General features: G+C 51.5%; 1 protein-coding gene and 1 pseudogene across 1 annotated transcript in view; both read left to right on the plus strand.

Moving 5' to 3' along the window:
• Positions 1 to 24351, plus strand: part of ahr1b (aryl hydrocarbon receptor 1b) — a 96776-nt gene that overhangs the window by 52293 nt on the left and 20132 nt on the right. Inside the window, 4 exon segments of the mRNA XM_064969503.1 lie at positions 148 to 263; positions 12506 to 12595; positions 15904 to 16027; positions 17028 to 17161. Coding sequence (XP_064825575.1) covers positions 148 to 263; positions 12506 to 12595; positions 15904 to 16027; positions 17028 to 17161 — 464 coding nt within the window.
• On the plus strand, positions 22099 to 23255 carry LOC135541067 (polyadenylate-binding protein 1-like; annotated as a pseudogene).

The raw sequence follows: 24351 nt of genomic DNA on the forward strand, positions 1-24351 counted from the left end.
CTCTCTCTCTTTCTCTCTCCTCTCTCCCTTTCTCTCCCCTCTCCTTCTCTCTCTTTCTCTCCCCTCTCCATCTCTCTCCCCTCTCCTTCTCTCTCTTTCTCTCCCCTCTCTCTATCTCCCTCTCCCTGTTTCGCTCTCACTCGATAGTTGCTCTGAAGACCCAGGCTTGCAAGGGGTTGAAGGCCAACGGTGGTAACCATGACAGCAGCGAGACAACGGGATTGGTGGACGGCTGGATGCCCGAGGGTGAACTCCTATTGCAGGTTGGTGGCCAGGCTCCAGGTGCAGGGCACAAACACACGACGAGCAGTGTGACACCCCAGCTGGCGTCTGCACTACATTCTGGGCACTGAAACTGTATCCGAATATGTTTCAAGTCATTGCAACAGAATGTTCTATATGACCACTCATTGTGTCAAGGAGTACTACGAGCTGTCTTTCCACACACACACACACACACACACACACACACATCTATACACACACCACCACCTGCAGCCCAGGCACAACTGGTCTACTCCTCTCTCCTCCAAACTGACCAGTCGACATAAGAAGACTACTCACTCTGTGAAGCTCATCTCATCTAGCGTGCCTCGCTTCTGATCAGGCCTGGTTTTTATAGAGCACGCTGCCTGCCTGCCTGCCAGAGGGCATCGCTACATGTCTTAGCGTTTCCCCAAACTTGCTGGGCTTCTGTTCTGTCCCTTAAGCATGCCAAGAGCTTGGAGAGAGAGAGAGAGAGAGCCTGGAGAGAGAGAGAGAGCCTGGTGAGAGAGACAGCCTGGTGAGAGAGAGAGCATGGCGAGAGATAGAGCATGGCGAGAGATAGAGAGAGAGTTGTCTGGCTGAAGCGTAGCTCAGTTAAGTGAGCAGTGCTTCGATAGAAAGCTTTCCCGGGCAGGAACAGTAAGAGCCTTGACAGAGAGGCAGGTGAGACAGGAGACTGCAGGGCTCTCACACACAGCAGGCACAACACGGCAGACATGGAAAGTCTGTCTTGTAGCTGGAGCGCACCACATGGGGACAAGTATAGATGTATGTAATCATAGTGTTGTAATTCTATTTCTATGGGGGAAAGTTAAGTACTGCTGGTTTTCACAAACAGACTTGCTGCATTTAGAGATTGTCAGAGAGAGAGAGAGACCACCCACAGGATGAGAGATACCTTTCGCTAACATGCTGACCTCTCTCCTGGGTGGTTATTGGCAGATTGGGCTCTTTCCTTAACAGGATCTCAGCCTAGAACGAAAAGGATGTACCAGGCCTGCTGAGACCAGCTGATTAGTTTGGACTCATTTAGAGTAGCTATAAAAGTTACATCGGAAAACATTCAATGCCCATGCCATAGCCTAGTTCGGTGCCATCATTCATCCCCCCAGTTCTTAAAGAGACAATGCTCTATTCTGTCCTGCACTTACTGGGGCCTATTTGGCCCTGCACTTAAAGGGACAGTGCTCTATTCTGCCCTGATCTTTGGGACTGTATCAACAGTTAACTACTGAGACGAATACCAAAATGTATTTTTTTTGAGTGGAATTGTCCTTTAAAAGGGACAGTGCTCTATATTCTGCCCTGCTCTGTGCTGGATGTTCAGTCAGGGAAGATGTGATCTGCTTCATCTACAGCCCCCACTGTTGTGCCATCATGCAGAATCCCACCGTGCCAGAACAGTCAACACAGAATCTCTTAAGACAGGCTGAGCTACAGAGGGAGGGAGGGAGGGGCATGGAGGAGGGTTAGGAAATGAGGGAAATGGTGTATTTGAGAGAGAAAGAATAGTAAATGGAGAGAGAGGGGGAAAGAGAGAGAGAGGGAGTGAGAGAGATGCTAAACGAAGGCGAGGTCCTTATTCATGACATTGCTGTTGAGAGGGCCGGAAAGAGAAGGGAGGAGATGGGGGAAGCAGAGGAGAGGGGGTCGGAGGAGAGGAGAGGCTATTTCTGACCAGGGCTGGCTGTCTTGCTATGTTCCATTTCAGACACTTGGCCATGAATTATAGAGTGACTGTGAGGACATCCATTATTGAAAAGGGCGGTAAAATGAGAGCAGAAAGGTGTTATTTGATATTCTCCATATAGCCTAATGTACTTTACCATTTTTAGTCCACGTCATTCAGGTTACCTTTTCAGTGGATCAAAATATAATTCCATAAGCATTTGAAGTTCACTAAAAGCATGGGAGACGTGAATGCATGAATCAAGGTCTGTACATACCAAAAAGAAAACAACTGATTGTACAAAAAAGGAATAAACCCTTGTTTGTTCCCTGTGGCCTGCCAGTCTGTTCCAGTGTTTGGCCTTCCAGTCTGTTCCAGTGTTTGGCCTTCCCGTCTGTTCCAGTGTTTGGCCTTCCAGTCTGTTCCAGTGTTTGGCCTTCCAGTCTGTTCCAGTGTTTGGCCTGCCAGTCTGTTCCAGTGTTTGGCCTGCCAGTCTGTTCCAGTGTTTGGCCTGCCAGTCTGTTCCAGTGTTTGGCCTGCCAGTCTGTTCCAGTGTTTGGCCTGCCAGTCTGTGCCAGTGTTTGGCCTGCCAGTCTGTTCCAGTGTTTGGCCTGCCAGTCTGTTCCAGTGTTTGGCCTTCCCGTCTGTTCCAGTGTTTGGCCTTCCAGTCTGTTCCAGTGTTTGGCCTTCCAGTCTGTTCCAGTGTTTGGCCTGCCAGTCTGTTCCAGTGTTTGGCCTGCCAGTCTGTTCCAGTGTTTGGCCTGCCAGTCTGTTCCAGTGTTTGGCCTGCCAGTCTGTTCCAGTGTTTGGCCTGCCAGTCTGTTCCAGTGTTTGGCCTGCCAGTCTGTGCCAGTGTTTGGCCTGCCAGTCTGTTCCAGTGTTTGGCCTGCCAGTCTGTTCCAGTGTTTGGCCTGCCAGTCTGTTCCAGTGTTTGGCCTGCCAGTCTGTGCCAGTGTTTGGCCTGCCAGTCTGTGCAAGTGTCTGGCCTGCCAGTCTGTTCCAGTGTTTGGCCTGCCAGTCTATGCCAGTGTTTGGCCTGCCAGTCTGTGCCAGTGTTTGGCCTGCCAGTCTGTGCCAGTGTTTGGCCTGCTAGTCTGTTCCAGTGTTTGGCCTGCCAGTCTGTTCCAGTGTTTGGCCTGCCAGTCTGTGCCAGTGTTTGGCCTGCCAGTCTGTGCCAGTGTTTGGCCTGCCAGTCTGTGCCAGTGTTTGGCCTGCTAGTCTGTTCCAGTGTTTGGCCTGCCAGTCTGTTCCAGTGTTTGGCCTGCCAGTCTGTTCCAGTGTTTGGCCTGCCAGTCTGTGCCAGTGTTTGGCCTGCCAGTCTGTTCCAGTGTTTGGCCTGCCAGTCTGTGCCAGTGTTTGGCCTGCCAGTCTGTTCCAGTGTTTGGCCTGCCAGTCTGTTCCAGTGTTTGGCCTGCCAGTCTGTTCCAGTGTTTGGCCTGCCAGTCTGTGCCAGTGTTTGGCCTGCCAGTCTGTTCCAGTGTTTGGCCTGCCAGTCTGTGCCAGTGTTTGGCCTGCCAGTCTGTTCCAGTATTTGGCCTGCCAGTCTGTTCCAGTGTTTGGCCTGGCAGTCTGTCCCAGTGTTTGGCCTGCCAGTCTATACCAGTGTTTGGCCTGCCAGTCTGTTCCAGTGTTTGGCCTGCCAGTCTGTTCCAGTGTTTGGCCTGCCAGTCTGTGCCAGTGTTTGGCCTGCCAGTCTGTTCCAGTGTTTGGCCTGCCAGTCTGTGCCAGTGTTTGGCCTGCCAGTCTGTGCAAGTGTCTGGCCTGCCAGTCTGTGCCAGTGTTTGGCCTGCCAGTCTGTGCCAGTGTTTGGCCTGCCAGTCTGTTCCAGTGTTTGGCCTTCCAGTCTGTTCCAGTGTTTGGCCTGCCAGTCTGTTCCAGTGTTTGGCCTGCCAGTCTGTTCCAGTGTTTGGCCTGCCAGTCTGTTCCAGTGTTTGGCCTGCCAGTCTGTTCCAGTGTTTGGCCTGCCAGTCTGTTCCAGTGTTTGGCCTGCCAGTCTGTGCCAGTGTTTGGCCTGCCAGTCTGTTCCAGTGTTTGGCCTGCCAGTCTGTTCCAGTGTTTGGCCTGCCAGTCTGTTCCAGTGTTTGGCCTGCCAGTCTGTGCCAGTGTTTGGCCTGCCAGTCTGTGCAAGTGTCTGGCCTGCCAGTCTGTTCCAGTGTTTGGCCTGCCAGTCTATGCCAGTGTTTGGCCTGCCAGTCTGTGCCAGTGTTTGGCCTGCCAGTCTGTGCCAGTGTTTGGCCTGCTAGTCTGTTCCAGTGTTTGGCCTGCCAGTCTGTTCCAGTGTTTGGCCTGCCAGTCTGTGCCAGTGTTTGGCCTGCCAGTCTGTGCCAGTGTTTGGCCTGCCAGTCTGTGCCAGTGTTTGGCCTGCTAGTCTGTTCCAGTGTTTGGCCTGCCAGTCTGTTCCAGTGTTTGGCCTGCCAGTCTGTTCCAGTGTTTGGCCTGCCAGTCTGTGCCAGTGTTTGGCCTGCCAGTTTGTTCCAGTGTTTGGCCTGCCAGTCTGTGCCAGTGTTTGGCCTGCCAGTCTGTTCCAGTGTTTGGCCTGCCAGTCTGTTCCAGTGTTTGGCCTGCCAGTCTGTTCCAGTGTTTGGCCTGCCAGTCTGTGCCAGTGTTTGGCCTGCCAGTCTGTTCCAGTGTTTGGCCTGCCAGTCTGTGCCAGTGTTTGGCCTGCCAGTCTGTTCCAGTATTTGGCCTGCCAGTCTGTTCCAGTGTTTGGCCTGGCAGTCTGTCCCAGTGTTTGGCCTGCCAGTCTATACCAGTGTTTGGCCTGCCAGTCTGTTCCAGTGTTTGGCCTGCCAGTCTGTTCCAGTGTTTGGCCTGCCAGTCTGTGCCAGTGTTTGGCCTGCCAGTCTGTGCAAGTGTCTGGCCTGCCAGTCTGTGCCAGTGTTTGGCCTGCCAGTCTGTGCCAGTGTTTGGCCTGCCAGTCTGTGCCAGTGTTTGGCTTGCCAGTCTGTGCCAGTGTTTGGCTTGCCAGTCTGTGCCAGTATTTGGCCTGCCAGTCTGTTCCAGTGTTTGGCCTGGCAGTCTGTCCCAGTGTTTGGCCTGCCAGTCTATGCCAGTGTTTGGCCTGTCAGTCTGTTCCAGTGTCTGGCCTGCCAGTCTGTGCCAGTGTTTGGCCTGCCAGTCTGTGCCAGTGTTTGGCTTGCCAGTCTGATCCAGTGTTTGGCTTGCCAGTCTGTGCCAGTGTTTGGCCTGCCAGTCTGTTCCAGTATTTGGCCTGCCAGTCTGTTCCAGTGTTTGGCCTGGCAGTCTGTCCCAGTGTTTGGCCTGCCAGTCTATGCCAGTGTTTGGCCTGCCAGTCTGTTCCAGTGTCTGGCCTGCCAGTCTGTGCCAGTGTTTGGCCTGCCAGTCTGTGCCAGTGTTTGGCCTGCCAGTCTGTGCAAGTGTCTGGCCTGCCAGTCTGTGCCAGTGTTTGGCCTGCCAGTCTGTGCCAGTGTTTGGCTTGCCAGTCTGTGCCAGTGTTTGGCCTGCCAGTCTGTTCCAGTGTTTGGCCTGCCAGTCTGTTCCAGTGTTTGGCCTGCCAGTCTGTGCCAGTGTTTGGCCTGCCAGTCTGTTCCAGTGTTTGGCCTGCCAGTCTGTGCCAGTGTTTGGCCTGCCAGTCTGTGCCAGTGTTTGGCCTGCCAGTCTGTGCCAGTGTTTGGCCTGCCAGTCTGTGCCAGTGTTTGGCCTGCCAGTCTGTGCCAGTGTTTGGCCTGCCAGTCTGTTCCAGTGTTTGGCCTGCCAGTCTGTGCCAGTGTTTGGCCTGCCAGTCTGTGCCAGTGTTTGGCTTGCCAGTCTGTGCCAGTGTTTGGCTTGCCAGTCTGTGCCAGTATTTGGCCTGCCAGTCTGTTCCAGTGTTTGGCCTGGCAGTCTGTCCCAGTGTTTGGCCTGCCAGTCTATGCCAGTGTTTGGCCTGCCAGTCTGTTCCAGTGTCTGGCCTGCCAGTCTGTGCCAGTGTTTGGCCTGCCAGTCTGTGCCAGTGTTTGGCTTGCCAGTCTGTGCCAGTGTTTGGCTTGCCAGTCTGTGCCAGTGTTTGGCCTGCCAGTCTGTTCCAGTATTTGGCCTGCCAGTCTGTTCCAGTGTTTGGCCTGGCAGTCTGTCCCAGTGTTTGGCCTGCCAGTCTATGCCAGTGTTTGGCCTGCCAGTCTGTTCCAGTGTCTGGCCTGCCAGTCTGTGCCAGTGTTTGGCCTGCCAGTCTGTGCCAGTGTTTGGCCTGCCAGTCTGTGCAAGTGTCTGGCCTGCCAGTCTGTGCCAGTGTTTGGCCTGCCAGTCTGTGCCAGTGTTTGGCCTGCCAGTCTGTGCCAGTGTTTGGCTTGCCAGTCTGTGCCAGTGTTTTGCCTGCCAGTCTGTTCCAGTGTTTGGCCTGCCTGTCTGTTCCAGTGTTTGGCCTGCCAGTCTGTGCCAGTGTTTGGCCTGCCAGTCTGTTCCAGTGTTTGGCCTGCCAGTCTGTGCCAGTGTTTGGCCTGCCAGTCTGTTCCAGTGTTTGGCCTGCCAGTCTGTGCCAGTGTTTGGCCTGCCAGTCTGTGCCAGTGTTTGGCCTGCCAGTCTGTGCCAGTGTTTGGCCTGCCAGTCTGTGCCAGTGTTTGGCCTGCCAGTCTGTGCCAGTGTTTGGCCTGCCAGTCTGTTCCAGTGTTTGGCCTGCCAGTCTGTGCCAGTGTTTGGCCTGCCAGTCTGTGCCAGTGTTTGGCTTGCCAGTCTGTGCCAGTGTTTGGCTTGCCAGTCTGTGCCAGTATTTGGCCTGCCAGTCTGTTCCAGTGTTTGGCCTGGCAGTCTGTCCCAGTGTTTGGCCTGCCAGTCTATGCCAGTGTTTGGCCTGCCAGTCTGTTCCAGTGTCTGGCCTGCCAGTCTGTGCCAGTGTTTGGCCTGCCAGTCTGTGCCAGTGTTTGGCTTGCCAGTCTGTGCCAGTGTTTGGCTTGCCAGTCTGTGCCAGTGTTTGGCCTGCCAGTCTGTTCCAGTATTTGGCCTGCCAGTCTGTTCCAGTGTTTGGCCTGGCAGTCTGTCCCAGTGTTTGGCCTGCCAGTCTATGCCAGTGTTTGGCCTGCCAGTCTGTTCCAGTGTCTGGCCTGCCAGTCTGTGCCAGTGTTTGGCCTGCCAGTCTGTGCCAGTGTTTGGCCTGCCAGTCTGTGCAAGTGTCTGGCCTGCCAGTCTGTGCCAGTGTTTGGCCTGCCAGTCTGTGCCAGTGTTTGGCCTGCCAGTCTGTGCCAGTGTTTGGCTTGCCAGTCTGTGCCAGTGTTTTGCCTGCCAGTCTGTTCCAGTGTTTGGCCTGCCTGTCTGTTCCAGTGTTTGGCCTGCCAGTCTGTGCCAGTGTTTGGCCTGCCAGTCTGTTCCAGTGTTTGGCCTGCCAGTCTGTGCCAGTGTTTGGCCTGCCAGTCTGTGCCAGTGTTTGGCCTGCCAGTCTGTGCCAGTGTTTGGCCTGCCAGTCTGTGCCAGTGTTTGGCCTGCCAGTCTGTGCCAGTGTTTGGCCTGCCAGTCTGTTCCAGTGTTTGGCCTGCCAGTCTGTGCCAGTGTTTGGCCTGCCAGTCTGTGCCAGTGTTTGGCTTGCCAGTCTGTGCCAGTGTTTGGCTTGCCAGTCTGTGCCAGTATTTGGCCTGCCAGTCTGTTCCAGTGTTTGGCCTGGCAGTCTGTCCCAGTGTTTGGCCTGCCAGTCTATGCCAGTGTTTGGCCTGCCAGTCTGTTCCAGTGTCTGGCCTGCCAGTCTGTGCCAGTGTTTGGCCTGCCAGTCTGTGCCAGTGTTTGGCTTGCCAGTCTGTGCCAGTGTTTGGCTTGCCAGTCTGTGCCAGTGTTTGGCCTGCCAGTCTGTTCCAGTATTTGGCCTGCCAGTCTGTTCCAGTGTTTGGCCTGGCAGTCTGTCCCAGTGTTTGGCCTGTCAGTCTATGCCAGTGTTTGGCCTGCCAGTCTGTTCCAGTGTCTGGCCTGCCAGTCTGTGCCAGTGTTTGGCCTGCCAGTCTGTGCCAGTGTTTGGCCTGCCAGTCTGTGCAAGTGTCTGGCCTGCCAGTCTGTGCCAGTGTTTGGCCTGCCAGTCTGTGCCAGTGTTTGGCCTGCCAGTCTGTGCCAGTGTTTGGCTTGCCAGTCTGTGCCAGTGTTTGGCCTGCCAGTCTGTTCCAGTGTTTGGCCTGCCAGTCTGTGCCAGTGTTTGGCCTGCCAGTCTGTGCCAGTGTTTGGCTTGCCAGTCTGTGCCAGTGTTTGGCTTGCCAGTCTGTTCCTGTGTTTGCTGTCACTGTCAGGGGGCATACGTCCAGACCAGATAACATACAGGCTGGGAAAACAAATGACTAGCTCTGCCATGTTGACGACTGGAACAGGCTCTCTCCATCTCTCTTACTACATCGCTCTCTTTTTCTACCTCCCTTCATCCTTCCTCCCTCTCTCGTGATCTTTTCTCTCTCTCCATTCTCTCACATCCCCTTGCCACTCTGTGTTTTGTTCTGTCTGCCGACGGCCGCTATGCCGACGGCCGCTAGAACTACAGCAGGCAGCATTCTTTCATCCTGGACAAGTGCATGATGTCCTCAGCCCCATTAAATATGAAAAATACATTTTTGATCAAGATGTTTGGTGACTGCCCATGTCCCCGACCCCCCCCCCCCCCCCCCCCACCCCAAGGGAGATTGCTGTGTGTTCTTCAGCTAGACAGATGAATCTAAATATTTATACAGAGAGCCTGAACACCGCTCTGCTTTCTGAGTGTTTGTGTACAGTGTGGGGGCGTCGGGCCATGGAGATAGAACTAGGAAGTGGAGGACGGAGCTGCTGAGGAGAGGAGGGTGGACTTATAGATGGCCCGGGGTGGCAGTGGGGGTGGCAGCTTTCTGGATATGTTTTGAGAGAGCGTAGGCCTGCATAATAAAGAAGAAACTATATGAGCCGGCAGCTGCGAGGCTCCCCGGGATCCCATGGATGTCAGGGTTTCAGACAGGACTAGGAGCCTTCAGGTTGAGAGACAGAAATAAAGGCAGGCCTGGACAAGCCGTTTGTGGACACTGAGTTCATTATAGCTTACCCAGACAAAAGCTAAGTACGGTACACAACGCTAACTGGGGGAATACGATGTTGGGTCTGCCAGGTAGAATTTGAGTCATATAGCTATTTAACTTGCTAAAGGGATGGAATCATCCAACCTGATATTATCTGGGTTATGTTTCTCTTGGTGACATCCATGGAAAAAGGACTTGATGGAGGCTATGAGGCTATGGCTTCCATCCAGTGCAGATTGTGTAAAGGGGTTCTCCTTGCTGACATGTTGGAAATGAATATGATGGGGTGTTCGAGGGAGTGAGTATCAGGACAGCTGCCCTGTCGTGCCGTCGGTTGGTTTAGGGAACGTGTACCCACGCACGCATACACACCTAGAGCGAACAGAGCGACAGCACGACTCCTTTGCCCCTGAGCATTGTGGGGGGAGATGGAATAGTAAAGTGTGAGACACTCTGTATGGTTATGTTTCTCCCTCTCTCTCTCTCCTCCTCCTCCCCCTCTTCCTCCCCAACTCCAGCCTGTCTTTGTGTTCGTGACACGTCCTCAGAGTGGGGCCGCTTGCCTCTCCTCCTCTCCTCACCTCTCCTTCACCGCTCCTCTCCTCACCTCTCCTTCACCGCTCCTCTCCTCCTCTCCTCCTCTCCTCACCTCTCCTTCACCGCTCCTCTCCTCCTCTCCTCCTCTCCTCCTCTCCTCACCTCTCCTTCACCGCTCCTCTCCTCCTCACCTCTCCTCCACCGCTCCTCTCCTCACCTCTCCTCCACTGCTCCTCTCCTCCTCTCCTCACCTCTCCTCCACCGCTCCTCTCCTCCTCTACCGCTTCTCTCCTCCTCTCCTCCTCTCCTCTACCGCTCCTATCTTCCTCTCCTCACCTCTCCTCTACCGCTCCTCTCCTCTCCTCCTCTCCTCACCTCTCCTACCACTCCTCTCCTCATCTCCTCACCTCTCCTCCACCGCTCCTCTCCTCCTCTCCTCACCTCTCCTCACCGCTCCTCTCCTCCTCTCCTCTCCTCCTCACCTCTCCTCCACCGCTCCTCTCCTCACCTCTCCTCCACCGCTCCTCACCTCTCCTTCACCGCTCCTCTCCTCCTCTCCTCCTCTCCTCACCTCTCCTCCTCACCTCTCCTCTACCGCTCCTCTCCTCCTCTCCTCACCTCTCCTCCACCGCTCCTCTCCTCCTCTCCTCACCTCTCCTCTACCGCTCCTCTCCTCCTCTCCTCCTCTCCTCACCACCTCTCCTCCACCGCTCCTCTCCTCCTCTCCCTCACCTCTCCTCTACCGCTCCTCTCCTCCTCACCTCTCCTTCACCGCTCCTCTCCTCCTCTCCTCCTCCTCTCCTCACCTCTCCTTCACCGCTCCTCCTCTCCTCCCTCACCTCCACCGCTCCTCTCCTCCTCTCCTCACCTCTCCTCCACCGCTCCTTTCCTCCTCTCCTCACCTCTCCTCCACCGCTCCTCTCCTCACCTCTCCTCCACTGCTCCTCTCCTCCTCTCCTCACCTCTCCTCCACCGCTCCTCTCCTCCTCTCCTCTACCGCTTCTCTCCTCCTCTCCTCCTCTCCTCTACCGCTCCTCTCCTCCTCTCCTCACCTCTCCTCTACCGCTCCTCTCCTCTCCTCCTCTCCTCACCTCTCCTACCGCTCCTCTCCTCCTCTCCTCACCTCTCCTCCACCGCTCCTCTCCTCACCTCTCCTTCACCGCTCCTCTCCTCACCTCTCCTTCACCGCTCCTCTACTCCTCCTCTCCTCTCCTCTCCTCCTCTCCTCACCTCTCCTACCGCTCCTCTCATCTCCTCACCTCTCCTCCACCGCTCCTCTCCTCTCCTCCTCTCCTCACCTCTCCTCCACCGCTCCTCTCCTCACCTCTCCTTCACCGCTCCTCTACTCCTCCTCTCCTCACCTCTCCTCCTCTCCTCACCTCTCCTCACCTCTCCTCCTCTCCTCACCTCTCCTCCACCGCTCCTCTCCTCACCTCTCCTCCACTGCTCCTCTCCTCCTCTCCTCACCTCTCCTCCACCGCTCCTCTCCTCCTCTCCTCTCCTCCTCTCCTCACCTCTCCTTCACCGCTCCTCTCCTCCTCTCCTCCTCTCCTCACCTCTCCTCCACCGCTCCTCTCCTCACCTCTCCTTCACCGCTCCTCTCCTCCTCACCTCTCCTCCACCGCTCCTCTCCTCACCTCTCCTTCACCGCTCCTCTACTCCTCCTCTCCTCACCTCTCCTCCTCTCCTCACCTCTCCTCTACCGCTCCTCTCCTCCTCTCCTCACCTCTCCTCCACCGCTCCTCTCCTCCTCTCCTCACCTCTCCTATACCGCTCCTCTCCTCCTCTCCTCCTCTCCTCACCTCTCCTCCACCGCTCCTCTCCTCCTCTCCTCACCTCTCCTCTACCGCTCCTCTCCTCCTCACCTCTCCTTCACCGCTCCTCTCCTCCTCTCCTCCTCTCCTCACCTCTCCTTCACCGCTCCTCTCCTCCTCTCCTCACCTCTCCTCCACCGCTCCTGTCCTCCTCTCCTCACCTCTCCTCCACCGCTCCTCTCCTCCTCTCCTCACCTCTCCTCCACCGCTCCTTTCCTCCTCTCCTCACCTCTCCTCCACCGCTCCTCTCCTCCTCTCCTCACCTCTCCTCCACCTCTCCTCTCCTCCTCTCCTCACCTCTCCTCTACCGCTCCTCTCCTCCTCTCCTCACCTCTCCTCTACCGCTCCTCTCCTCCTCTCCTCACCTCTCCTTCACCGCTCCTCTCCTCCTCTCTTCCTCTCCTCACCTCTCCTCCACCGCTCCTCTCCTCACCGCTCCTCTCCTCCTCTCCTACTCTCCTCTCCTCACCTCTCCTCCACCGCTCCTCTCCTCCTCTCCTCACCTCTCCTCCACCGCTCCTCTCCTCCTCTCCTCACCTCTCCTTCACCGCTCCTCTCCTCCTCACCTCTCCTTCACCGCTCCTCTCCTCCTCTCCTCCTCTCCTCACCTCTCCTTCACCGCTCCTCTCCTCCTCTCCTCACCTCTCCTCCACCGCTCCTCTCCTCCACCGCTCCTCTCCTCCTCTCCTCACCTCTCCTCCACCGCTCCTCTCCTCCACCGCTCCTCTCCTCCACCGCTCCTCTCCTCCACCGCTCCTCTCCTCCTCTCCTCCCCCTCTCCTGTCCTCCACGGCCTGAAGCCTGAAGTGGTGTCATGCCCCCGTTTGCAGTTTCTCTTTTTGTTGCCCTCTGTTTCCCCCCCCCTCTGTTCCCCCCCTCCGTTTCCCCCCCTCTGTTCCCCCCCTCCGTTTCCCCCCCATCCGTTTCCCCCCCCCCCTCCGTTTCCCCTTCTCTCAGGTTTGAACGACCTCCTGTCCTCAGGAATCTTTCTGTCTGCACACTGTAGTCTGTCCTGCTCTTTTATACATGCTTGGTGTTGGCAGTCAAATACAAAACACACCAAATGGCACAAGTGTGTCACTATAATATGGGTTGTCACTGTCTTCTCGTGATGGACACCAAACACGATCACTCAAAAGCTGTGAGTCATTTGCGTCAGTCTTCGTTTGTCCAGCCCAAATAATTGCACTCGCTAAACGTCTTTGATAGCACTACGCAGTGAGGGACATTCCCTAACTTTCTGTCTGTGGTGACTTGTTCTCCCTCCTCAGGCCCTTAATGGTTTCGTCCTGGTCATCACTGCAGACGGGGTCATATTCTACTCCTCTCACACCATTCAGGATTACCTGGGATTCCACCAAGTAAGTCTCTGCTGCTGATCACAGGGCTCGCAGCCACTCAAACCCACTGGCACACACACACCATACACGCCGTTCATCATACACACACACACACGCGCGCGCACTGCCGCTCAAACACTCACAGAGAGAGGAGGATTGGGCCTGCCTACAGAGCCACAGCCTGGCGCAGAGGGAGTCTGGAGGAGGTTCGATCAACCCCGGCCTATCGGCCAAGCCAGTTATGACGACAACATGACTCTGCCCTCGTTCTATTTATGGAACGACACAGGGTGTGTTGGGACACGGACTGAAAGCTGTAGTCCTCCAGGTTTCTGTGGCAAACCAAATCTGGCGCACCAGATTCTAATCATTAGCTGGTTGATAAGCTGAAGCGGGTTAGTTACAACTGGGGTGGGAGTGAAACCCCCCAGGAGGGTATCTCTCCAGGAACGGGGTTGGAGAGCCCTGGAATACACTCCACTGCTCCCTGCCCCCTTTTTTTTCCCCAACAGTTGCAGCCAGAATGAAGGTGAAAACCAATATGCTACTGTACAGTGCTGACCTTCCCCCAACACCGCCTTGTGTCCTTTCCTGTCCTTTTGGCCCGCCTCCGTTCCCTAGTCCCGCCCTCTCTGCCCTCTGGTACCCAGCCCTGCTCTGTGCTAAGCTCTTTAGCTTGCTTCAGGATTTCCCACTGGATAAGAGTTTGATAACCCCGTCCAGAGAGGTCAAACGCAGGTTAATCATTTAATAAGAGCTGATCTATAGCATATTTAATCACAGACCTCTATAAGCATGCATACTGTCTGTCCTACGTTTCTTTAATTGATTTAACCCCCAGCAGCTGATTAACTGCTCTAATAGCCTCATTTATTCAGGTTGGATCCGTTTTTGATAACATCCATGCTTGCGTACACAGTTGGGCTAAGCTGTATTAGCAATTATTAACACCCCCTGAAGCTCTCTCTTTTCCTCTCTCTCTCTCTCTCTCTTTCCTTTTCTCTCTTCCTTCTCTCTTTTCCCCTCTCTCTCTCTTTTCCTCTCTCTCTTTCCTTCTCTCTTTTCCTCTCTCTCTTCCTCTCTCTCTCTCTTTTCCTCTCTTTCTCTCTTTTCCTCTCTTTCCTTCTCTCTTTTCCTCTCTCTCTCTCTCTCTTCTTCTTGCTCTCTCTCCTTTTCTCTTTCTCTCTTTCCTTCTCTCTCTCTCTCCTCTCTCTCTCTCTTTCCTTCTCTCTCTCTCTCTCCTTTTCTCTTTCTCTCTCTCCTTTTCTCTTTCTCTCTTTCTCTCTTTCCTTCTCTCTCTCCCTTTTCTCTTTCTCTCTCTCCTTCTCGCTCTCTCTCTTCTTCTCGCTCTCTCCTTTTCTCTTTCTCTCTTTCTCTCTCTCCTTCTCGCTCTCTCTCTCTCTCTCCCTCTAGCTTTCTTTCTCTCTGTGGTCATCAGTTGGAGGCTGCTGAGGGGCGAATGGCTCATAATAATGGCTGGAAAGGAGCGAATGGAATGACGTCAAATGTATAAGTCCGCTCCAGCCATTACCACGAGCCCGTCCTCCCCAATTAAGGTGCCACCAACCTCCTGTGGTGTGCAGTGCTGCTGTACAATGGCTTGCGAAAGTATTCACCCTCTTGGCATTTTTCCTATTTTGTTGCCTTACAACCTGGAATTAAAATAGATTTTTTGGGGGTTTGTATCATTTTATTTACACAACATGCCTACCACTTTGAAGATACAAAATATGTTTTAATGTGAAACAAACAAAAAATAAGACAAAAAAACTGAAAACTTGAGAGTGCATAACTATTCACCCATTCTCAATGGGATTGAGGTCTGGGCTTTGACTAGGGCATTCCAAGACATTTAAATGTTTCCCCTTAAACCACTTGAGTGTTGCTTTATCAGTATGCTTAGGGTCATTGTCCTGCTGGAAGGTGAACCTCTGTCCCAGTCTCAAATCTCTGGAAGACTGAAACAGGTTTCCCTCAAGTATTTCCCTGTATTTAGCGCCATCCATCATTCCTTCAATTGTGACCAGTTTCCCGGTCCCTGCCATATGAAAAACATGGTGGTGTTCTCGGGGTGATGAAAGGTGTTGGGTTTGCGTCATCCTTAAAGCCCAGCTCTGTGGAGTGTACGAAGTGGTCCTATGGACAGATACTCCAGTCTCCGCCGTGGAGCTTTGCAGCTCCTTCAGGGTTATCTTTGGTCTCTTTGTTGCCTCTCTGATTAATGCCCTCCTTGAATGGTCCATGATTTCTGGTGGGCGGCCCTCTCTTGGCAGGTTTGTTGTGGTGCCATATTCTTTCCATTTTTTAATAATGTATTTAATGGTGCTCCGTGGGATTTTCAAAGTTCTAGATATTTTTTTATAACCCAACCCTGATCTGTACATCTCCACAACTACGTCCCTGACCTGTTTGGAGAGCTCCTTGGTCTTCATGGTGCCGCTTGCTTGGTGGTGCCCCTTGCTTAGTGGTGTTGTAGACTCTGGGTCTTTTCAAAACAGGTGTATATGTACTGAGATCATGTGACGGATCATGTGACACCTAGATTGCACACAGGTGGATTTAATTTAACATAATTGTATGACTTCTGAAGGTAATTGGTTGCACCAGATCTTATTTAGGGGCTTCATAGGAAATGGGGCAAATATATATGCACGCACCACTTTTCCATTTTTTTAAACAAGTTATTTTTTTCATTTTACTTCACCAATTTGGACTATTTTGTGTATGTCCACTACATGAAATCCAAATAAAAATCCATTTAAATTAAAAGGTTGTAATGAAACAAAATAGGAAAAATGCCAAGGGGGTGAATACTTTTGCAAGGCACTGTAGCTACAAGCTGCTGTAGAAGAAATGTTCCCACAGTGTGAGCCACACCTCTCAGGCCTCGTTTCATTTCAACAACCCTCACTTCACATCCACAGCGCTGACCGAAATCCTTTTGGATGTGGCTGCCTGTTGTGGTGCTGTGTGTATGGTAATGAGAAGTAGCACTGAGATGCTAGTGTGATACGGAACCTCAGGCTGTGCTGTGTCCATGTCTGAGGTGGTCCAGCTGATGCCCTAACCTTCCTCCTCGCTGCAAGCCCACAAAACAAGTGTGTGTGTGTGTGTGTGTGTGTGTGTGTGTGTGTGTGTGTGTGTGTGTGTGTGTGTGTGTGTGTGTGTGTGTGTGTGTGTGTGTGTGTGTGCGTCACCTTACTGATTCTACAGGGGTGAATTCAATTGTGTGTAGGTTATTTTTCAGGAAGTCAGACAATAGTTCCCAGTCCTATGTGCTGGTACACGTGACTGTTCCGAAGACCTCTCTCTTTCTCTCCTCGTCCCAGACGGACGTGATGCACCAGAGTGTGTTTGATCTGATCCACACTGAGGACCAGCAGGAGTTTAGGAGGAACCTGCACTGGGCTCTCAACCCACAGGCCGTGCCCCAGCAGGTGGAGTCACCCCCAGGTCAGTCTTACACTGCGTCTCACTGTCTATACCCCCTTTTATGCCGGGCCGACACATTTTCACAAAGCTGTCCAATGCCACTGTGAAGCCTTTCACATTACTAGCTAGCGATGTATGTTTGATGCTCTGTTGCACATTTACAGATGGCATATATATGCCATAATAATTAATTGAACTTGTGGAAGGGGCTGAGGTGAACTACTAGCAGAAAAAAATACAGATAAAAAGGAGATGCCAGTTTGATGCTTTGTTTCAGTATGATACTTAGTCGATTTGAAGTCGCCGTTTTACTTTAAAGTGACACACACATTCAGTGACAGTTTACACCATACTGGTTTGATCATGAAAACATGATCAAATGAAGAACTGCAATGAGTCAGCCTGAAGTCACTCACACCCAATGGGCTAACTTTTCCCTAAAAACAGCTGACCCCAATTTCCCCAGCGGAGCTCTGTGCAGAGAGGGAAGGAGATGGGAGAGAGAGAGGGAAGGAGATGGGAGAGAGAGAGGGAAGGAGATGGGAGAGAGAGAGGGAAGGAGATGGGAGGGAGGGAGGGAGGGAGGGAGGGAGGGAGGGAGGGAGGGAGGGAGGGAGGGAGGGAGGGAGGGAGGGAGGGAGGGAGGGAGGGAGGGAGGGAGGGAGGGAGGGAGGGAGAGAGAGAGAGAGAGAGAGAGAGAGAGAGAGGGGTGACCTTTATCAGGCACTCCATGACTATGAGGGTAAATGTTAGAACACACACAGCCGTCTGTTTTAATTAGGCAGGGGTTAGAGCTACCGTAGCGTCACCGTGGTACTTTAGAACAGGCACGGAATGGAGAGGGAGGGACAGACTAGAGCTATACACCCACACACACACATGCACATACACACACTCACCAAACATACCGTACTCTAGGAGCATCGGAACCCTGTTGAACAGACATATTAATAGACCACAAATGAAGTAGCCATTGAATATAGTGATTTGACTTTGTCCTTGTCCTGTTTCTATTCCTCAGATGGAAAACCAGTCCCCAGCTCGTCCCTAGTGACCTATAACCCCGACCAGCTGCCTCCAGAGAATTCCTCCTTCCTGGAAAGGAACTTCGTCTGTCGCTTCCGCTGTCTCCTCGACAACTCTTCTGGCTTCCTGGTTTGTAACCAATCATATTCCCCCTCTCTCAACCTCATACACACAGGAGTACTGGAGACTGACTCCTTTTGGGAAGATTATTCTTGCAATGATGTTTGAGCTCATGTTAGAGATTTGCCCTCCATTGAAGACAGCCATTGTTGGACTTATGGTCTGTGTATGAATGTGTATAAGGAAGAAGGCATGCGTGCGAGCGTCCTTACTTCCATGTGTACTGCACTCTTGCTTGCGTGCGTACATCTACAAGTGTGTGTGTGTCAGATCACACCTCAGCTTTATTAGAAGAGAGTGCCACTGTGACTGTGTCCCATGACTGTACTGAGGGAGGCTGAGCCGTACAAGAACAAAGGCCTGGGAATACCCAGACACTTCTAGTCTGGCTCCTGGCGTGGGGTGTCCCGACTCCCGCTAGAGAGCCCCAGAGGCAGGCGCTTTACAGGGCTACTGAACCCCCCCCCCCCCCCCATTCCTGAACTACAGAATCCCCTCCACCCCCCTATGTCCCCCCTCCTGTCCTCCCTCTGCAGAAATCTGAGCATTCTACTTTCCAGTGCTACCTCCCCCATTCAGACCAAAGGTACCAATGCTATTTTCTCCCAGCTAGAAAATGCAAGGCTGCCGTTCACTTCCTCCCCTACCTCCCCCCTTCTATCCCTGCCCACTCCTTTCCCCCTACCCTATCACCCCCTTTCTCCACTTCTCCGTCACCATCCCAGCACTCTGAGGCCAAAGGAGTAGCTAGAGAGCCATAGAGAGCCTATTAGCCTGGTCAGCGGGGGGTCGTACCACTTCAGACCACGGCGGGATCAGAAGCCACTACCCACCCTCGGTAATCCGTCTTAAAGAGCCACAGGGTCGTGGGGAAAGGGCTTTAATCTGGAGGAGAGCAACCAGAGAGGAATTTGCTTAGTCAGAGTAGCTCGAGGACTCCCAAAGGACTCATTCTTCTCCTCAGACAAAAGGTTTGTGCTGGATGAGAGAGCGAGAGAGCGAGAGAGAGAGAGACTGGGCTAGAACACAGTAACATACAAGTCAATGTATTGCTGTAGGGGCCGGCAGGATAGTCCGTGAGCAGTTAGAATAGCATAGTCAGAGAGCTGTGAGAGCCTGTGTCTTCTGTTAAAGCTGGCATGCAGGGCTCGTGGTGTGGGTGTGTCAGAGCGGGACCTCCTGCCTGGTGAGCACAAGGGGGAGACCGTGGCATGACCCCCTCAACCCCCTCCGCTCCTCCTAGCCTCTCCGTCTTAACCAGTACAGATCAGGACTGTGCAGAGTAGCGGGCGGCTGGTGGTTGGGGACGGGAGCGGGAAGGGAAGAAGAAAGGAGAGTAAGATCGGGGTACTTCTCATCTCTGCGGAGGTCATTTGCGTGTGCGGTAAGCCCAGGTTCTGTCTCGGACTAATTTCCATAGCATTGTTTTGGTAATCCTATTGCTATTTGAGGGTAGATTCCTGACATCATTGCACCTCACCTTATGCCCAGCAGGATCAATGAGCAAGTGCTAGGCGGAGATGGGAGGAGAGTGACATAAGACCCACCACACCATCCTGGCCTCGCGTGAGAGGATACGGGCCGAGAGGAGTCGGAGAAATAGGAAACAGTAGTTGAGGGGAGGAGGGAGGATGAGGCCCAACTTAAACTCATCAAGGAGAAGAAGAAAGACATGAATTCCAATTACCGTTCTCGTAGACCTTGTGCACCATTTTTATCTCATCTTTGAATTGTTGACGTAATCACTACAGAGGACGCAGAGCGGAGGACACGGTGTCCAGTTACATTACAGTACTTTGGTGTTTTATCCCTTCCTTGCATGTCCTCTATAATCTTCAATGACTTCCGTCTCCCCTCAAGGCCCCCTCAGCCTTGTACAAAGTGTGTGTCCCAAATGACACCCTATCCCCTATAGAAGTGCACCACTTTTGCCACGGCCCTATAAACCTCTTGTCAAAATCAGTGTGCTAAATTGGGAATAGGGTGCCATTTAGGACGCGGTCCAAGTCTCATCCGGGGGTCATCGGTTCCCTCCGAAACATCATGTTCGTATTATATGAGGGTTTTATTACATACAGCATGTTGTATTGTATCTGACTCTAGTAGAAGGATAATGAACAAGTTAATTGAATCCTTTTTGCTTTTCCTCGTTTTGCTGAAGTTCTGTGAACTCTAATTACATTCGCCCTCGAGCATTCAGCTGTTATAGAAAGTAAAAGAGAAGCATGTGCATTAATGATAATGTTCTCTTTTTTTTATCCCCGTTCTTGTTTTATAAATCAGACAATATTCAACATGACATTGTTCATTATAATAATGCCTGTCGTCTCGATCTCAAACACACAAGTCCTTGCACGGTTCTTGTTGTCGTTTGAATCCGTCAGCTAGTAGGCCATGAAATCTTAGGAGGCTACCGTTTGTCTCAGGAAAAAGCCATTTCTTCGTGTGAGAATGTCTTGCGTCGACATTCGCTCATGTGCAACGTTATCTCCACAAAGATTGCACAGGAGACCGACTTTGAGCGGGAGACACAGCCCCATCAATATTCCAGTAGGAGATTCAAGCTGTCACACAAATCAAGCTCAAAGAATTCTGCTTTTGCTGGTTTGACAGTTGCATGTCCCAGTGAATTGACACACATACAGTAGTTTCATTAGTTCATCCTGGTCGTCTATGCTGTAATCTCTCGTGACACACTGTTAGCTGACCAGCGCATGCAATATTTGTTTCTGGTTCCATGATCATTCGTAACCTGGTAGTAGCAAGTCCAGACCTTCGTTACATAAACAGAAGGTACCAGTATGTTCCTAACCTGAAGGTCCAGTATGTTCCTAACCTGAAGGTCCAGTGTGTTCCTAACCTGAAGGTCCAGTGTGTTCCTAACCTGAAGGTCCAGTATGTTCCTAACCTGAAGGTCCAGTATGTTCCTAACCTGAAGGTCCAGTGTGTTCCTAACCTGAAGGTCCAGTATGTTCCTAACCTGAAGGTACCAGTATGTTCCAAACCTGAAGGTACCAGTATGTTCCTAACCTGAAGGTACCAGTATGTTCCTAACCTGAAGGTACCAGTATGTCCCCAACCTGAAGGTCCAGTATGTTCCTAACCTGAAGGTCCAGTATGTTCCTAACCTGAAGGTCCAGTATGTTCCTAACCTGAAGGTCCAGTATGTTCCTAACCTGAAGGTCCAGTATGTTCCTAACCTGCAGCTTAAGCAGAAATCCACAGGGCAGGCGGGAATTTCTAAATAGCATCCCAGTGCACCTAGTGCACCTCAACTCCTAGTAATTACACAAAGCCAATTAGCTCTACGTCCTGACGTTTTAACAGGGACAGAAGAAGAAGTTCCCTTTCATTAGCTCCATGGCACTCATCACTGTCAGTTGAGGGACTGGTGTGTTACCGTGGAAACAGATCACGGAGAAGGAACACAACAAAACATAGCTCTCTAAGTATCTTCTCTGATGCATCCTGTCCTGTCCTGTCATGTCACACAAAGAGCTCAGAGCGAGCCTGACACTGACATGTCACATGTCAGTTACTTACTATGAATATAAATAAGTCTTTCTGCCCCCCCCCAGCCAACCGTGAGACCTGCGTGCACTGCTGTTCTGAATATTGTTTGTTATCAAGGTGTACCACGCATCTACGTGATGGAGATTGATGGATGGTTCTACTGTAGTGTAGTGTGTGGATGTGCGTGTGTGTTTCATTGTAAATTAGTGTAGTTCTACACTGTCCCTCTGGGGCTCTTGCAGGCAGGGGAGGAGGAGCATCTGAAACTTTTATCAGTCCAAAAGTCCACATGCAAAGGCTTCCCTGGCTTTTCTAATTAGCAATTTGATGAGCAGGGTCATGGCCTGCTGGGTTATGGCTGGGGATGACAGAGGATCCTGTATGTTTACAGTGTGATCAAAGGGCCTCCAGCCAGCCTAGCGAGGGACAGAGAGGCAGGCTCAAAGACAGGCTCAGCCATTAAGACTGGGCTCTCTCTCTCTCTCTCTCTCTCTCTCTTCTTTCTAGAGGTGACTGTTGTAAATAATGCTGATTGTGTGCGACGGGGAGAAACGAAACAGGCACTGTTTCAGGCACAGACACTGAGAAACAGGCACTGTTTCAGGCACAGACACTGAGAAACAGGCACTGAGAAGTGAGCACATGTGATCTCATCTTCATTGTCACAAAGGCAGCAGAGGAATATGTTATGCATTTGAACGGGAGAGCGGGGAGAGAGTCCTAGTCTCTCTCTAGTCTAGACTGCTGTGGTTGGCTACGGAAGATTGTTTGAAGCATTCACTCTCTCCTGACACTCCTCAGCTCTCTTTACAGCATAGAAATGAATAACACCCCACTGTAGTATACAAACAGATAGAAATAGCAAGCCTGACTGACCCAGAGTTCTATTACATGTTTAAATGGTTCAGTTTTACAGGGGTATTGCTCATTCAACCTCTCACTGAAGGTGGAACGACTGTGAACCAAATGCTATTCCTCTAACATGAGTCTGCACGATTTGACAATAACAATCATTCAAACCTACTAGTTTTCTATTTTATTATTTGGCATATTTTTATCCATCGATGAAGAGGACATGCTTAGTGTTTGCCATGTGTATCCTGGGTTGAAGTTATAATAGTAATTTCTGTCTATATATCGCTCTCTCTGACTTCCCAAACTGTTAAAAACGAAATACAGATTGAGGTACATGTATTTATGTGTTTAAAATTGAAATGTTTCTGTTCGCGATCTAAATCATGTAAACTACATGACTATGATGCAATAAAGGGAAGATGGCACATCAGAGTTGCATTTGACGCTACATCACTTATGACATCACAAACGAGTCAGTTCCGTGGAATTTAAACACGTGACAGCTGTTCATTCACCTGTCATTCTGTGCTCTTGATCTAGCTTCAATAATGTGTGAATTAGGTCCAAAATCTCCAAAAATGAATTCTTTGTATGTTGGTGACCTCCACCAAAACGTCACCGAGGCAGACCTAAACAAGATGTTGAGTGAGGCCTGACCAATTGTTTCTGTCCGTGTATGTAGGGATCGGGTTACACATCGTTCCCTCGGGTACGCCTACTTTAACTTTTAATCAGCCAGACAATGCTGAGTGTGCCCTGCTCATGTTCAGCAATGATATGCTTGAAGGAAGATATCTGTGCATCATGAGGTCTGATCCTGACCATACCCTGAGGAAGAGTGAGGTGGGAAACATCTTCATCAGGAACCTGGACAAGAAGTCTATAACAAACAAAGACCAGTATGAGACCTTCTCAGCATTTGGAGACATCTACTCTAGCAAGGTAGTTTGTGACGAGAATGGCCATTCCAAGGTTTATGGTTATATTCAATACAAGACCCAGGAGGCTGCTGATAGAGCCATCGAGAAATGAAATGGCATGTAAATGGGATAACGAAAAAGTGTTTATCGAACGCTTTTTAAGTCACGCAAAGAGCGAGAGGAGGTGCTTGGAGCCAAGGCCAGAGAGTTCAACAACGTGTTTGTCAAGAATCTTGGCAGAGACATGAACGATGAGAAACTGATGGAGCTTTTTGGAAAATATGGACCAACCGTTAGTGTCAAGGTTATGAAAGACGATAAGGGGAAGTCGAGTGGGTTCGGTTTTGTTTGCTTCGAGGGGCATGAGGATGCACAGAGAGCCGTGAACGAGATGAGCAGGAAGGAGCTAAACGGGAGGCTGATATATGTAGGCCGTGCCCAGAAGAAAGCAGAGCGCCAGACGTAGCTGAAACTCAAGTTTGGGCAGAAGAAGCCTGACCCCAAGGCCAAATACAGAGGTATAAATCTCTTTGTAAAGAACCTGGATGATGCCTTTGATGATCACCGTTTAAGGAAGGTGTTTTCTGCATTCGGAAAACAATCATCAGCGCCAAGGTGATGACGGAGAGCGGCCGGAGGCAAAGGCTTTTGTTTCCCTCTCCTCCCCCGAGGAGGCCACCAAGGCTGTGATGGAGATGAATGGCCGTATCGTGGGCACCAAGCCGCTTTACGTGGCCTTGGGCCGTCGCCCCCATCATCCTGCTGGTGCAGATGCAGCCACTGCCATGAGCAAGCCTCAGTACAAGTATATGTGATAGAATTACATGTGCCTTAAATAAATACTTAAAGCACAGTACCATAAAGTGTACCTGCAATCAATATGCTCATCATTCATCTGAGTGTGAGCTCTATTGTTGTCTGAGCAGTTTGATTGTTGATGTCTGGGAAATCCTATATGTGGAACATACAGTCAGCTTCTCATTCATGAACAAACGTGACTGAAGCAAGTTTTGTTGTGCTCGTGAATCTCTACACCAGACCTGGGTTCAATTAGTATCCATTTTCTTTCAAATACTTTCATCTTTTCGATTTCCTCTGTCTGTGGTGTCAGATGTGCAGGGTTTACACTTTGCACTTTTGAAACTATTCCATTGGTACCAGACAAACTTGAGAGGTTGAGAGCTTCAAATGCACAAACAAGTAATATTTAAATAGTACTATTTTATTTTAGTAATATAATAGAATACTTTTAGTATTTACTAATAGTATTTTCTACTCCTATTATAAGGTAACCTGCCTAAATGGCTACTGACCGGTAGCACTCACGTCTGCAGCCATGAAATGCTTTGAAAGGCTGGTCATGGCTCACATCAACACCATTATCCCAGAAATGCTAGATTCACTCCAATTTGCATACTGCCCCAACAGATCCACCTGGACAAAAGGAACACCTAGGTGAAAATGCTATTCATTGAATACTGCCCATGTTCAACACCATAGTGCCCTCAAAGCTAATAACTAAGCTAAGGACCCTGGGACTAAACACCTCCCTCTGCAACTAGATCCTGGACTTCCTGACGGGCTGCCCCCAGGTGGTAAGGGTAGGTAACAACACATCCGCCACGCTGATCCTCAACACAGGGACCCCTCAGGGGTGCGTGCTCAGTCCCCTCCTGTACTCTCTGTTCACTCATGACTGCACGGCCAGGCACGACTCCAAAACCATCATTATGTTTGCCGATGACACAACAGTGTCATAGACCTGATCAACGACAACAATGAGATTGCCCTCCTCCCTATAGGCTGACACCTGACCATGTGGTGCAAAGACAACAACCTCTCCTTCAACGTGATCAAGACAAAGGAGATGATTGTGGACTACAGGAAAAGGAGGACCGAGCATGCCCCCAT

The sequence above is a fragment of the Oncorhynchus masou genome, chromosome 6, assembly GCF_036934945.1.
Source record: "Oncorhynchus masou masou isolate Uvic2021 chromosome 6, UVic_Omas_1.1, whole genome shotgun sequence".
Taxonomy (NCBI): domain Eukaryota; kingdom Metazoa; phylum Chordata; class Actinopteri; order Salmoniformes; family Salmonidae; genus Oncorhynchus; species Oncorhynchus masou.